This window comes from Ascidia mentula, chromosome 5 (assembly GCF_947561715.1).
Source record: "Ascidia mentula chromosome 5, kaAscMent1.1, whole genome shotgun sequence".
In the NCBI taxonomy this organism is placed as follows: Eukaryota; Metazoa; Chordata; class Ascidiacea; order Phlebobranchia; family Ascidiidae; genus Ascidia; species Ascidia mentula.
Genome location: NC_138570.1, coordinates 358,379 through 374,270, shown reverse-complemented (window position 1 = coordinate 374,270; position 15,892 = coordinate 358,379). Strand labels below are relative to the sequence as shown.

At 39.0% G+C, this 15,892-nt stretch overlaps 2 protein-coding genes across 2 annotated transcripts; both read left to right on the top strand.

Annotated features, from left to right (window-relative positions):
* The first annotated feature begins 1,662 nt into the window (after positions 1 to 1,662).
* On the top strand, positions 1,663 to 5,285 carry LOC145902491 (uncharacterized). Its single transcript, XM_082990482.1, has 2 exons — positions 1,663 to 1,756; positions 1,849 to 5,285. Exons 1-2 carry the CDS (start codon positions 1,663 to 1,665, stop codon positions 5,283 to 5,285), a joined length of 3,531 nt encoding a protein of 1,176 aa, XP_082846608.1.
* A 5,750-nt stretch (positions 5,286 to 11,035) lies between these two features.
* Positions 11,036 to 14,658, top strand: LOC145902672 (uncharacterized). The gene is made up of 2 exons (XM_082990739.1): positions 11,036 to 11,129; positions 11,222 to 14,658. The coding sequence occupies exons 1-2, from the start codon at positions 11,036 to 11,038 to the stop codon at positions 14,656 to 14,658; spliced, it is 3,531 nt and encodes a 1,176-aa protein (XP_082846865.1).
* The last annotated feature ends 1,234 nt before the right edge of the window (positions 14,659 to 15,892 follow it).

The following is a 15,892-nucleotide window of genomic DNA, read 5'->3' as shown; positions in this document are numbered from 1 at the left end:
TAATGTGTTCTGCACATATTCTGCGAATTTACGGCGATTATCAGGAAGTGTGTGGAATCGATCACTATTTGTTACGTCATAAACACTAAACAGTGACGCGGAAGAGGGGAGAACTCATTAAGCAAGAGGAAGTGAACGTGACGATGCGTCAACTTCCTGATTGCGTTTATATCGTCCATGGCAACTAAAACGCAGGATTTAAAATGAAACATTTGTCGGAATGTGATGTACTGGTTGCTTCTCAATTGATCCATTTCCAATACTAGGCATAAAACATAATGGCATTTCATGAGCTGTAATCACGTGCATAGAAGGAAAACAATGATTGAATGCTGTTACCTACAGTGTGCGTTTAGTGGGACGAGTAATTTACATGACCTAAACCAACTTGCATGACACAAACAAAATTTGAATGACACAAACTGTCGTGTCGAAGATAGTAGGAAGGCTGACGAACCTGAAAGGGTAAAAGGCGTTGTTAAATAAGGGTTTGAAATGTATTTATAACTTCAGGCAAATTCAGTTGGTCACGTCTGAAAACCTACGAATCTGACTGGAGTGTGGATATCGCATAGTTGCAAACATTGTCAGGAATAGGCGGCTGATCCAGTCGCAATGCCCGGGGTGCGAAGCCTGTAGACCTAATGATCTTGATACGATAGCTCTACAAGTCAGGACCTGCGCAGTAGGGCGAACCTGTCAATTACTACGTAGTTATATGCCACGTTGAAATAAACATATTCGCTGATGCGACGAATCCAAACCCGTTGTCATTCATTCGTGTTGGTTTCCTGTCTTAACCAAAGGATGTGGTGACTCGTCACTGCTGACAGGAATTCGATCCTCAATATTAATGCAGTTTTACATCAGGAAATCACAAACATTTGACAATATTTGCCCTTAATGGTAACCTGTTATGACTCACATTCCCCAGTGTTCGGGGTAGGGTAGCGCACTTTGCATAAAGTTGTTCAGATCAGAAAAATGGGTCGCCTTGAAAGCATGGTGGTCCATGTTTTCGTTCATCTCTTTGTTGAGGTTTACGGAAGTAATTAAGCAAAATAATTTGCACATTGGCCCCTTTCCACTAAATAGACAATGTGATGAAATCTCAATAAGAGTGATAGCTTGGGAAATATATGACTTATTTTATCTGTTATTATTATAAATTGAGGAACATAAAAACAGTAATGCGCTTACTGAGCCCCTCATACTTTAACAATCTTGGTTGAGTTGCTACGCTAAGGGTGGAGGGTGTAATAAATGATTACAGGAAGATATACAGCGCGCAGGTTGTCCGTCAGCTGCTTGCAATGAAACACCGTCACTTCCTACCTAACTCACGGTTACAGTGATTTGTAACATATACGATCATTTTATAGCGGTTACTTGTGCGTGAACATCAGTTTCTGAGATAAAAATTATCATTCTTCCAATACTGTCAGGCATCGAGTTACAACTGTTACCTAGGAGCTAACGTTAAGATTTGCTTATGTTCTTAATCAGCACAGAAATTGACGATGACATTATGGAGAAATATATTTTTCTGTAAATTATCATGAGGTTAACTTACTCTATTTCCTAGCTTTCATTTAAAACTAAATAGCGCCCAAAATATTTTTTGTGATAATTTTTAGTCTAAACTGACAGAAATCTTAAACAATGTTAAAGTTATTGCTGATATTTGTGTTGATCGGATGGGCGGAAGGTGAATGTCCGGGTGAGGACACAAGTCTGGCTCCTCTTCCCATCACAAGTAAGTGTGAAATTAACAGTGTAACCTCCTGAATATAATTTAAATTATATTTTAAATCATTTGTCTGCAATTAAGCTTGTGTCTCGTAACAGGAGAAGAAAATCTACCGGTTTGTGAAGCTCCATATCTTGATCCCAACTGCACTTGTCCCACGTCCATGTTCGAATGTGCTTGCCACAAGATCGGGAAATGTGGATCGAATCAACCAGGATGTATTGGGCTGTGGTATGTAAATGACGCAATTAAACACTGTGGAGATTGGAGTGATGAGTTAAGTGAGGTTTGTTCTGATGGTAGTTTCCAGTGCAATTGCTTTAACACAACATGTCCTGGAACATGTGTACATGCATCTTTACGATGCGATGGAATTTCACGTTGTCCTGACGATAGTGATGAGCTTAACTGCACATGTCCAGCGGACAAGTTTGAGTGTCCATGTTACAAAACTAATAACTGTACGTTAGGGTGGGGTGGTTGCTTTAGGACAACTCAGCAATGCGATGGAAATAACAACTGTGGAGATTGGAGTGATGAGGTTAACTGCACATGTCCAGCGGATAGGTTTGAGTGTTCATGCCACAAAACTAATAATTGCACGTCACTGGGCTCTTATTGTATTAGTAAATCAATGCAATGCGATGGAAGCAGTAACTGTGGAGATTGGAGTGATGAAGTTAACTGCACATGTCCAGCGGATAGGTTTGAGTGTCCTTGTTACAAATCTAAAAACTGCAGTTCCTGGCGGAGTGGTGGATGCATCAGTAAATTTAAGCAATGCGATGGGTTCAATCACTGTGGAGATTTGAGTGATGAGTTTAACTGCACATGTCCAGCGGATAAGTTTGAATGTGCTTGTGTTGGATTGAAACAGTGCATTCTAAAGGATTTAAATTGCATTGATCGATCTTTGTTGTGTGACGGAAAACCTGACTGTATTGATGGAAGTGATGAGACACATTATACCTGCAACTGTTCTGGAACTTACGCCAGATGTCCATGTAATTCAAATAACACACAATGCTCACCAGACGGTAGATGTATACCTTTTACATGGATAAATGATAACTTCATAGATTGCGTTGATGGAATTGACGAAGTTTGTTCATTTTCTGACATCACATGTAAATCTTGTCACGTGGTTGCTGTAACTTGTCCAAGTGAAAAGGAAGCCAGAAATCTCATACGTACAACTGATCCATATACGTGCAACGAAGTTGTTGGTAAAACGTGCGCTACCGATGTTAATAATTGTGAAGTTGTAGTGCTGTGCACAGTTTCAACATGCAGCAAATCCTGCGAAAACTTATTTTTCTGTGAAAATCATCAACTTATTCTGAGAGAATATTTTTGTGACGGGCAAGCTATTGATGGCTGCAATGACAAAAGTGACGAAGTTCAACATGGGTTTGGGTTTAAATGTTCTGGATCATCAAGAAAAGGTGTTTGTGTTTTACCTCAAACAAACGTCTACGATTCAGTGGCTCAATGTTCTGACAGTTCTGATATTTGTTTCCTCAATGGACAGTTTAGATGTTTCCAGTGTTTGGACAGAAAGCTGATAGTTTCAAGCAAGCAAGTTTGTGACGGTGTAGTGGATTGCTTTGATATTTCAGATGAATGTTTGTGTGAAAATCAAACATTGTGTCGCGATATACGAGGAGATTGTCCCCAGAACCAAATGCATTGCAAGGACAGTTCTACATGTGTGGACCAAGATAAGGTGTTGTGTAACACAAGTGTACAATGTGTCAACCAAACTAACACCAAATACTGTTCAACTGGGACAGCATCAGTGCAAAGTGAGTGTGTAGCAGATGACAAGATCTTCACAGTAAATAATTTGGGCAACGAATCTCTTTGCGTTTTGGCTATGAAAATGCAGTTTAGAACCGCTCAAAAAATAGGTGGAATACCTTATGCAAGGAGTCGATTTCCCATGTGGTGTGATGGATCTGTCAACGATTTTTTCGGGCTTGACGGAGAAATTCTGTGTCCGGACAGGTTTAAATGTTTCAACAAAGGAAAAATTAACATATATAATCAAAGAGTCTGTGATGGAATAATTGATTGCAATGACGAATCAGACGAATTTCTAGAACTATGTAACAACACCCGATACTACTGCAGAAATAAAGGAAAGATTTCCATAGATAGGAATCATGTTTGTGACGGAATAATCGACTGCGATGACGTATCTGATGAAAGCAGGTGTCGTTGTGAAAATACCAGGTTTTATTGCACCAATGAACAACCTTTGTCTGTTGAAATGAAAGTTGTACAGAACGGAATTAATGACTGCTCAGACGGAAGTGACGAATGTGTTAATTTAGCTGGAAACGCATTTGCAGACGTCAACGAAATGATCGCAAACCCAGTTTATCGAGGTATCTTCTGGGTGACAGGCATCTTAGCACTGGGAGGGAATTCGTTTGTATTTGTTACAACCACACGAGACTTAATTAAAGTTAATAAAGATCAGAATTTGTTTATTAATACAAGCGTTTTTATTCTCAACCTCTGCGTGTCTGACCTTCTCATGGGAGTTTATCTACTGGCAATCATAATACAAGCGACTAGATATTCGGGATCTTATTGTTTGTTTGATAAAGAATGGAGATCAAGTAGCTTGTGTTCAGCACTTGGAGCACTTGCAGTTGTATCATCAGAAGCATCAGCCTTCACTATGACAGCTATGACCACATATCGCCTGATATCGGCCTTTAAACCTTTCCTCATGCGAAATGTCAGTGTTATTAAAACTGTGATTGCTGAGTTGTCTTGTTGGATGTTGGCTATTTTGTTGGCAACCGTTCCTTTGCTCAACGCAACTTCTGAGTACTTTGCCACAGATGTTTGGTTCCCAAATAACTTCTATGAAACAGATTTCGTGTCAAGAGAAAACATGTCGTTACTTGCACAAAGAATTTCAACATCAGAGCCAGAGTCTTGGTACGATGTTAAACATACAATTGAAAACGCCTTCCCACGTAACTCTATCAAGGAAGATTTTGGATATTATGGTGAAACAAGCGTCTGTATGCCACGTTTGTTTGCAACTACCAATGAGTTTGCTTGGGAATATTCAACATTCCTCATCACAATCAACTTCCTCATGTTCGTCTACATGGTGGTTGCTTATTTTCTTATTTACAAGCGAAGCAACCGCATGAAAGGATCCAGAAGCACTGATGTCAGCTCCAAGATGCAGAAGAGAATCACCAGGTTGATTTTGACCGACTTTTGTTGCTGGATTCCAATTTGTGTGATGGGATTTTTGAGTGTTGGAGGGGTGAAGATGTCAGGAGACGCTTATGTGTTGAGTGCTTGTCTGTTGCTTCCAGTCAACAGCGCCCTCAACCCCTTGCTCTACTCCAAAGCATTTGAAAAGCGATTGTCGAAGATGACGGAATGGCTCGTTTCCAAAATATCATCATTGCGTACATCAAGGAGTCGTTCGTCTGATTTCGGTGTTAGATACAACCCCCGTGCTAAACAGGATGGTGGTAAAGTGATTGAGATTGTTGGATAAAAGCTGCATTAGAGTTTTAAACAAATAGTATTCGCATGAATAAATTTTGGTGAATATTTAAGTGGGCGATGATGTGAAATTAGGTTTCTTTTTTATGCTTTCTGCATTTAATCTTTTCTGTTAAATTACCACATCGTCATTGTTGCGTAGAAAAATTAGAGCAGAATTAATAATTGCATGTTATTTGAAATGTTGCACTCCTATAACAAGCCCAGTGTGCTTTAACAAACAATTATCGTTATTCGGTTTATCCTCTGTGTATATTCAAATACCTACGTCAAACCTTTTTTAACGTTTTGTGACAATGTCGATTGTGACGGTGATAATATCCCACCAAACTTTCAACTGTACATAAAGAACCATCCTGCATGGCATCAAAAATTTAGCATTTATCACGTGTGCATGAATAAGAATGGAATACGAGGCCCGCAATAAAAGTGGGCACAGGAAATCTGGGTCATCACCTTCTCGTCTTCTTATGCTGATCGCCCAAAAAAGTGTTTAACTAAAACATTTCTTACCTGCAGTCTTCTCACAGCTTGCAATCAACGTCAACGCCACGCTGGTTGTTTTCCAAAGGCATCCCAAAGCTTCAAACTTGTTTAGGCACTGAGCACACATGGAATACCTCGCTTACTTCCAGTGGTTGTTAAACTGCCATAAAGTTACTGCAAAGCTAAGCAACTGTATGAGTGCAGTAGCTGCACACCATTTACTGTCAATAATGTAATTGTATCTTGACAAGCTTCTTTGTCGGGTTTTATTACGTCACAGTAACATCAACAATTGTTTAGTGTGTGCGAAATAAGCGTTGCCATTCAAATTGGCTTTAGTTTTTTCTCAAAACCAGCCGGAGGACGTCATGCGTAACAACTGAGTGTCACGTGGTTATGAGCGCAGCAAGAAGATTAAAAACTTTTGCCGCATTCTGAAAACAATTTCGTCCACAGCTAGAGATAAAATCAAGGTTGCCGTACCGTGCTTTATTCTAAGATTTGGCTTCATGGCAATATTTAAGAACCAGCAACATGATGTAATATTAGATGCACAATTAAATGCAAGAACGCAAGGCGGTTGCGTAAGATCTTGAAACTAATCAATGTCTGCTCCATAGGCAAATCTCATTATTTCCATTCCCGAAGCTGCAAACGTCACTGCGACTTTTCATTGCAATGTTGTTTGTTGATTTGATCGTCGTTCACAAAAATTGAAAATCCACAATTCATGCAATCATCTTTAACATTGTCAGCAGAAGTACATGTAATTGATAAAGATAACATATTTGTACAGAAAAATCTAAATGTTTTGAGACCAAATTAAACGTGATTTTCATTAACAGTTAAAATTTACTTGTTTGAAATGCTTGGCTCTCCATCAGCCTCTTGTCTCTCCATGACTAAGATATTATAGACCAATTTAAGTAGTAGATTTTACTTGGCAAACAATGCGAAGAAATACAACACGGACAGCAAGGAACTCGGCAATTGTCATCTCTGTATAGGGCTGAAGATTGACGGTTCCATGGAATGACCAAAGGGAACTTTTGAAACAGGGAAAACCGGCGGCAGCAAGTGCTAACTGCTGCTGCCACCCAGCGGCCATTGCCACTGGCGAGCTCTGGCCACCAGGAGACTTGCACTCTTCAAAGTATGTGATTACAATTTATAGTGATGGACAAATCACTACACATGCATGCAACCAGCCTTACATTCGTTGCATGAACTGTTATGATGGTTCTAAACAGTTAACAGTAATATCTGATAAAATTCCATTTGTTCAACTTGAAATAACAGATGAAAAACCATACATGCCTTATTTGTTGCTTTTAGCTTCATACTTTGTTCTGAACTTATCATACCCTGTCCCTGCAGAACAATGTTATAAAGCAATAGAATGGATATTAACAGGAACAGCTATAAATGTGAAAAGTGATGCTGCCTTTTCACCCTTCTTTGCAGCAATTGATAAAAAATAAAGAACCACTGGTTGTTTGTTTATTATTTGTTGTTTAGTCGAATTCTACTGAAATGAAGCAGTAACTAGTTGCTTACCTTTTGTATGGAAACCGCAATCTTGAGTGTATGTATTCTCAAAACGTATATAAACAGTAGTTTTTTTGCCAAACAAAAAAAAAACATGACAAATATACACAACAAATCAGTAAAACCAGGGAACCACTTCATAAGCACATACCACAGGGGTTCAAAAATATTGAGCCACCTGAGATTCTAAAATAAATAACTAGCCACAAATTGGTCACAGGCTAAGCCAATAATTTGTCTTAAATGAAGTCATTTTTTTTGGACCAACTTAAGCCAGGGATTTTGGCTAGTCACTTAGCCAAACAAGGAAAAATGAGCCGCATACTTTAATATACCAGTTTTTGGCTAAAGATTGAGCCAATATTTTTTGCAGTGTAGCCAACATCACCCTCTGAATGTTAAAGAATGCAAAATTGTGTCCACTTTAATGATATGTTTTATGGAAAATAAACATACTGATTGACTTGTTAGACATATAGCCTACAACACCATAACAAAATCAAATCATGTTTATTTTGCTAAAAAAAGAAAAGGCAATATCAGTAGAAAAACTAGCTATATAGCAGTACAGCATATGATGCCAGAGAAGACATCCTTTAGCAACATTATGAAGTCTCAACAATATGATACAAATAGTCGCTAAGTTGCATTAATAAAAAGGGGTCTATGGATCATTGGAAATATTATAAGAAACCTTACACCGGTGGAAGGACGCCAAGCGGTTGCGTAATGCCGTCAAACATATCGATGTCTGATCCATACTCTGTGCTATCAGGCAAAATCTCATTAATTTCTTTCCCCATGCTGCAAACATCACTGCGACTTTCCATTGCAATATTAATTGTTGATAAACATTATTTGTCGTTCACAAACTGTTTGAAGAAAATCCCGCAATTCCAATAGCCATCTTTAACATTGTCAGTAAAAGTACATGTAATTAACGAAAAAAAATAAAAGAAATATAAAATAAAGTTTTGCTAAAATTAAACGTGAATTTTCGAAACAGTTCAAGTTTAGTTGTCCTAAAAATGTTGCAGAAATTAAGGCCCTGACAACCACAATTAAGCGCTTCAAAACAGGAATCATTACCACAGATAATATGAATCAAAAATATTTAACTACCGTAAAAAGATTATCAACACTCTACGTGGTTAAAAGTAAAACTTTACTGTTCCAAATGACAGAGAACAGTTAATTACGATGCGGAATTTTTGTGACTGCAGCTCACACCAAGGTTGGGGAAGAGACGTCAGTATTAGGAATAGAATGAAACGCATTCGAAGTGAAAACCTTGTTAAGGTTCAGCGTTGCAGTTCGACCATGCAAAATTCAAGTTAAGACTACTCTCAACAAATGCAGGATATAGGTAGACTTTCCTTCGAAAAGTTGATCTATTGCGTCTACTTCAGCGTAGAGGAGCAAGCAAGATGTAGCTACATGTTATAGGCTTATATAAAAACACATATTTTGCTGTCAATGACAGGTTTAAGGGTATATGAAGTGTTGTCTTGTATATTATGGTATCAAAGAATTAAACGCGCCGATAGCGTACTGGACTGTGTTCCAAAGGATGGTGGTTTAGGACAGGGGGGTCCAAAGTGTGTGTCGCGATCCAAATGTGTCTCGCCGCGGAATTTACTGCGTCCCGCGACCGTGTTTTAAATTGTGTTGCACATGTACCGCCAAGGTTCATATTAGGCATTTTTGCTGTAAAAAAGTTCTTAGAAAATGTTGGTTGAATAAAATGCTTCACTGCCGTTGTTTGCAGTTAGGGAAAAAGAACGACTTCTATGCAGTTGTGTGTTTGCATATTTATTCTTTGTCGCAAAATTACGAAGAAAAACACTGACCCGTGCACGTTTGTACCTGATTAAAAAACATTTGCACCCCTGGTTTATGATGAGAATTTGCATGGAAGAACGCGGCGTATTTTACTTTGCTGAGTTTTCTCCTGTGTTGTTGTGAATGAAAAGCTTGTAAGTGTACAAACGCCAAGACTATTTTGCCTCGAACAAAATTGCTTTGGATACATTGTTTAATACAAAATAATGTGTTCTGCACATATTCTGCGAATTTACGGCGATTATCAGGAAGTGTGTGGAATCGATCACTATTTGTTACGTCATAAACACTAAACAGTGACGCGAAAGAGGGGAGAACTCATTAAGCAAGAGGAAGTGAACGTGACGATGCGTCAACTTCCTGATTGCGTTTATATCGTCCATGGCAACTAAAACGCAGGATTTAAAATGAAACATTTGTCGGAATGTGATGTACTGGTTGCTTCTCAATTGATCCATTTCCAATACTAGGCATAAAACATAATGGCATTTCATGAGCTGTAATCACGTGCATAGAAGGAAAACAATGATTGAATGCTGTTACCTACAGTGTGCGTTTAGTGGGACGAGTAATTTACATGACCTAAACCAACTTGCATGACACAAACAAAATTTGAATGACACAAACTGTCGTGTCGAAGATAGTAGGAAGGCTGACGAACCTGAAAGGGTAAAAGGCGTTGTTAAATAAGGGTTTGAAATGTATTTATAACTTCAGGCAAATTCAGTTGGTCACGTCTGAAAACCTACGAATCTGACTGGAGTGTGGATATCGCATAGTTGCAAACATTGTCAGGAATAGGCGGCTGATCCAGTCGCAATGCCCGGGGTGCGAAGCCTGTAGACCTAATGATCTTGATACGATAGCTCTACAAGTCAGGACCTGCGCAGTAGGGCGAACCTGTCAATTACTACGTAGTTATATGCCACGTTGAAATAAACATATTCGCTGATGCGACGAATCCAAACCCGTTGTCATTCATTCGTGTTGGTTTCCTGTCTTAACCAAAGGATGTGGTGACTCGTCACTGCTGACAGAAATTCGATCCTCAATATTAATGCAGTTTTACATCAGGAAATCACAAACATTTGACAATATTTGCCCTTAATGGTAACCTGTTATGACTCACATTCCCCAGTGTTCGGGGTAGGGTAGCGCACTTTGCATAAAGTTGTTCAGATCAGAAAAATGGGTCGCCTTGAAAGCATGGTGGTCCATGTTTTCGTTCATCTCTTTGTTGAGGTTTACGGAAGTAATTAAGCAAAATAATTTGCACATTGGCCCCTTTCCACTAAATAGACAATGTGATGAAATCTCAATAAGAGTGATAGCTTGGGAAATATATGACTTATTTTATCTGTTATTATTATAAATTGAGGAACATAAAAACAGTAATGCGCTTACTGAGCCCCTCATACTTTAACAATCTTGGTTGAGTTGCTACGCTAAGGGTGGAGGGTGTAATAAATGATTACAGGAAGTTATACAGCGCGCAGGTTGTCCGTCAGCTGCTTGCAATGAAACACCGTCACTTCCTACCTAACTCACGGTTACAGTGATTTGTAACATATACGATCATTTTATAGCGGTTACTTGTGCGTGAACATCAGTTTCTGAGATAAAAATTATCATTCTTCCAATACTGTCAGGCATCGAGTTACAACTGTTACCTAGGAACTAACGTTAAGATTTGCTTATGTTCTTAATCAGCACAGAAATTGACGATGACATTATGGAGAAATATATTTTTCTGTAAATTATCATGAGGTTAACTTACTCTATTTCCTAGCTTTCATTTAAAACTAAATAGCGCCCAAAATATTTTTTGTGATAATTTTTAGTCTAAACTGACAGAAATCTTAAACAATGTTAAAGTTATTGCTGATATTTGTGTTGATCGGATGGGCGGAAGGTGAATGTCCGGGTGAGGACACAAGTCTGGCTCCTCTTCCCATCACAAGTAAGTGTGAAATTAACAGTGTAACCTCCTGAATATAATTTAAATTATATTTTAAATCATTTGTCTGCAATTAAGCTTGTGTCTCGTAACAGGAGAAGAAAATCTACCGGTTTGTGAAGCTCCATATCTTGATCCCAACTGCACTTGTCCCACGTCCATGTTCGAATGTGCTTGCCACAAGATCGGGAAATGTGGATCGAATCAACCAGGATGTATTGGGCTGTGGTATGTAAATGACGCAATTAAACACTGTGGAGATTGGAGTGATGAGTTAAGTGAGGTTTGTTCTGATGGTAGTTTCCAGTGCAATTGCTTTAACACAACATGTCCTGGAACATGTGTACATGCATCTTTACGATGCGATGGAATTTCACGTTGTCCTGACGATAGTGATGAGCTTAACTGCACATGTCCAGCGGACAAGTTTGAGTGTCCATGTTACAAAACTAATAACTGTACGTTAGGGTGGGGTGGTTGCTTTAGGACAACTCAGCAATGCGATGGAAATAACAACTGTGGAGATTGGAGTGATGAGGTTAACTGCACATGTCCAGCGGATAGGTTTGAGTGTTCATGCCACAAAACTAATAATTGCACGTCACTGGGCTCTTATTGTATTAGTAAATCAATGCAATGCGATGGAAGCAGTAACTGTGGAGATTGGAGTGATGAAGTTAACTGCACATGTCCAGCGGATAGGTTTGAGTGTCCTTGTTACAAATCTAAAAACTGCAGTTCCTGGCGGAGTGGTGGATGCATCAGTAAATTTAAGCAATGCGATGGGTTCAATCACTGTGGAGATTTGAGTGATGAGTTTAACTGCACATGTCCAGCGGATAAGTTTGAATGTGCTTGTGTTGGATTGAAACAGTGCATTCTAAAGGATTTAAATTGCATTGATCGATCTTTGTTGTGTGACGGAAAACCTGACTGTATTGATGGAAGTGATGAGACACATTATACCTGCAACTGTTCTGGAACTTACGCCAGATGTCCATGTAATTCAAATAACACACAATGCTCACCAGACGGTAGATGTATACCTTTTACATGGATAAATGATAACTTCATAGATTGCGTTGATGGAATTGACGAAGTTTGTTCATTTTCTGACATCACATGTAAATCTTGTCACGTGGTTGCTGTAACTTGTCCAAGTGAAAAGGAAGCCAGAAATCTCATACGTACAACTGATCCATATACGTGCAAAGAAGTTGTTGGTAAAACGTGCGCTACCGATGCTAATAATTGTGAAGTTGTAGTGATGTGCACAGTTTCAACATGCAGCAAATCCTGCGAAAACTTATTTTTCTGTGAAAATCATCAACTTATTCTGAGAGAATATTTTTGTGACGGGCAAGCTATTGATGGCTGCAATGACAAAAGTGACGAAGTTCAACATGGGTTTGGGTTTAAATGTTCTGGATCATCAAGAAAAGGTGTTTGTGTTTTACCTCAAACAAACGTCTACGATTCAGTGGCTCAATGTTCTGACAGTTCTGATATTTGTTTCCTCAATGGACAGTTTAGATGTTTCCAGTGTTTGGACAGAAAGCTGATAGTTTCAAGCAAGCAAGTTTGTGACGGTGTAGTGGATTGCTTTGATATTTCAGATGAATGTTTGTGTGAAAATCAAACATTGTGTCGCGATATACGAGGAGATTGTCCCCAGAACCAAATGCATTGCAAGGACAGTTCTACATGTGTGGACCAAGATAAGGTGTTGTGTAACACAAGTGTACAATGTGTCAACCAAACTAACACCAAATACTGTTCAACTGGGACAGCATCAGTGCAAAGTGAGTGTGTAGCAGATGACAACATCTTCACAGTAAATAATTTGGGCAACGAATCTCTTTGCGTTTTGGCTATGAAAATGCAGTTTAGAACCGCTCAAAAAATAGGTGGAATACCTTATGCAAGGAGTCGATTTCCCATGTGGTGTGATGGATCTGTCAACGATTTTTTCGGGCTTGACGGAGAAATTCTGTGTCCGGACAGGTTTAAATGTTTCAACAAAGGAAAAATTAACATGGATAATCAAAGAGTCTGTGATGGAATAATTGATTGCAATGACGAATCAGACGAATTTCTAGAACTATGTAACAACACCCGATACTACTGCAGAAATAAAGGAAAGATTTCCATAGATAGGAATCATGTTTGTGACGGAATAATCGACTGCGATGACGTATCTGATGAAAGCAGGTGTCGTTGTGAAAATACCAGGTTTTATTGCACCAATGAACAACCTTTGTCTGTTGAAATGAAAGTTGTACAGAACGGAATTAATGACTGCTCAGACGGAAGTGACGAATGTGTTAATTTAGCTGGAAACGCATTTGCAGACGTCAACGAAATGATCGCAAACCCAGTTTATCGAGGTATCTTCTGGGTGACAGGCATCTTAGCACTGGGAGGGAATTCGTTTGTATTTGTTACAACCACACGTGACTTGATTAAAGTTAATAAAGATCAGAATTTGTTTATTAATACAAGCGTTTTTATTCTCAACCTCTGCGTGTCTGACCTTCTCATGGGAGTTTATCTACTGGCAATCATAATACAAGCGACTAGATATTCGGGATCTTATTGTTTGTTTGATAAAGAATGGAGATCAAGTAGCTTGTGTTCAGCACTTGGAGCACTTGCAGTTGTATCATCAGAAGCATCAGCCTTCACTATGACAGCTATGACCACATATCGCCTGATATCGGCCTTTAAACCTTTCCTCATGCGAAATGTCAGTGTTACTAAAACTGTGATTGCTGAGTTGTCTTGTTGGATGTTGGCTATTTTGTTGGCAACCGTTCCTTTGCTCAACGCAACTTCTGAGTACTTTGCCACAGATGTTTGGTTCCCAAATAACTTCTATGAAACAGATTTCGTGTCAAGAGAAAACATGTCGTTACTTGCACAAAGAATTTCAACATCAGAGCCAGAGTCTTGGTACGATGTTAAACATACAATTGAAAACGCCTTCCCACGTAACTCTATCAAGGAAGATTTTGGATATTATGGTGAAACAAGCGTCTGTATGCCACGTTTGTTTGCAACTACCAATGAGTTTGCTTGGGAATATTCAACATTCCTCATCACAATCAACTTCCTCATGTTCGTCTACATGGTGGTTGCTTATTTTCTTATTTACAAGCGAAGCAACCGCATGAAAGGATCCAGAAGCACTGATGTCAGCTCCAAGATACAGAAGAGAATCACCAGGTTGATTTTGACCGACTTTTGTTGCTGGATTCCAATTTGTGTGATGGGATTTTTGAGTGTTGGAGGGGTGAAGATGTCAGGAGACGCTTATGTGTTGAGTGCTTGTCTGTTGCTTCCAGTCAACAGCGCCCTCAACCCCTTGCTCTACTCCAAAGCATTTGAAAAGCGATTGTCGAAGATGACGGAATGGCTCGTTTCCAAAATATCATCATTGCGTACATCAAGGAGTCGTTCGTCTGATTTCGGTGTTAGATACAACCCCCGTGCTAAACAGGATGGTGGTAAAGTGATTGAGATTGTTGGATAAAAGCTGCATTAGAGTTTTAAACAAATAGTATTCGCATGAATAAATTTTGGTGAATATTTAAGTGGGCGATGATGTGAAATTAGGTTTCTTTTTTATGCTTTCTGCATTTAATCTTTTCTGTTAAATTACCACATCGTCATTGTTGCGTAGAAAAATTAGAGCAGAATTAATAATTGCATGTTATTTGAAATGTTGCACTCCTATAACAAGCCCAGTGTGCTTTAACAAACAATTATCGTTATTCGGTTTATCCTCTGTGTATATTCAAATACCTACGTCAAACCTTTTTTAACGTTTTGTGACAATGTCGATTGTGACGGTGATAATATCCCACCAAACTTTCAACTGTACATAAAGAACCATCCTGCATGGCATCAAAAATTTAGCATTTATCACGTGTGCATGAATAAGAATGGAATACGAGGCCAGCAATAAAAGTGGGCACAGGAAATCTGGGTCATCACCTTCTCGTCTTCTTATGCTGATCGCCCAAAAAAGTGTTTAACTAAAACATTTCTTACCTGCAGTCTTCTCACAGCTTGCAATCAACGTCAACGCCACGCTGGTTGTTTTCCAAAGGCATCCCAAAGCTTCAAACTTGTTTAGGCACTGAGCACACATGAAATACCTCGCTTACTTCCAGTGGTTGTTAAACTGCCATAAAGTTACTGCAAAGCTAAGCAACTGTATGAGTGCAGTAGCTGCACACCATTTACTGTCAATAATGTAATTGTATCTTGACAAGCTTCTTTGTCGGGTTTTATTACGTCACAGTAACATCAACAATTGTTTAGTGTGTGCAAAATAAGCGTTGCCATTCAAATTGGCTTTAGTTTTTTCTCAAAACCAGCCGGAGGACGTCATGCGTAACAACTGAGTGTCACGTGGTTATGAGCGCAGCAAGAAGATTAAAAACTTTTGCCGCATTCTGAAAACAATTTCGTCCACAGCTAGAGATAAAATCAAGGTTGCCGTACCGTGCTTTATTCTAAGATTTGGCTTCATGGCAATATTTAAGAACCAGCAACATGATGTAATATTAGATGCACAATTAAATGCAAGAACGCAAGGCGGTTGCGTAAGATCTTGAAACTAATCAATGTCTGCTCCATAGGCAAATCTCATTATTTCCATTCCCGAAGCTGCAAACGTCACTGCGACTTTTCATTGCAATGTTGTTTGTTGATTTGATCGTCGTTCACAAAAATTGAAAATCCACAATTCATGCAATCAT

Excerpts from the sequence above, each read along its gene's own strand:
- LOC145902491 (XM_082990482.1), top strand. The coding sequence starts at position 1,663 with ATGTTAAAGTTATTGCTGATATTTGTGTTGATCGGATGGGCGGAAGGT. Across the intron at positions 1,757-1,848 it reads GGCTCCTCTTCCCATCACAA|GAGAAGAAAATCTACCGGTT; the intron begins GTAAGTGTGAAA and ends GTCTCGTAACAG.
- LOC145902672 (XM_082990739.1), top strand. The coding sequence starts at position 11,036 with ATGTTAAAGTTATTGCTGATATTTGTGTTGATCGGATGGGCGGAAGGT. Across the intron at positions 11,130-11,221 it reads GGCTCCTCTTCCCATCACAA|GAGAAGAAAATCTACCGGTT; the intron begins GTAAGTGTGAAA and ends GTCTCGTAACAG.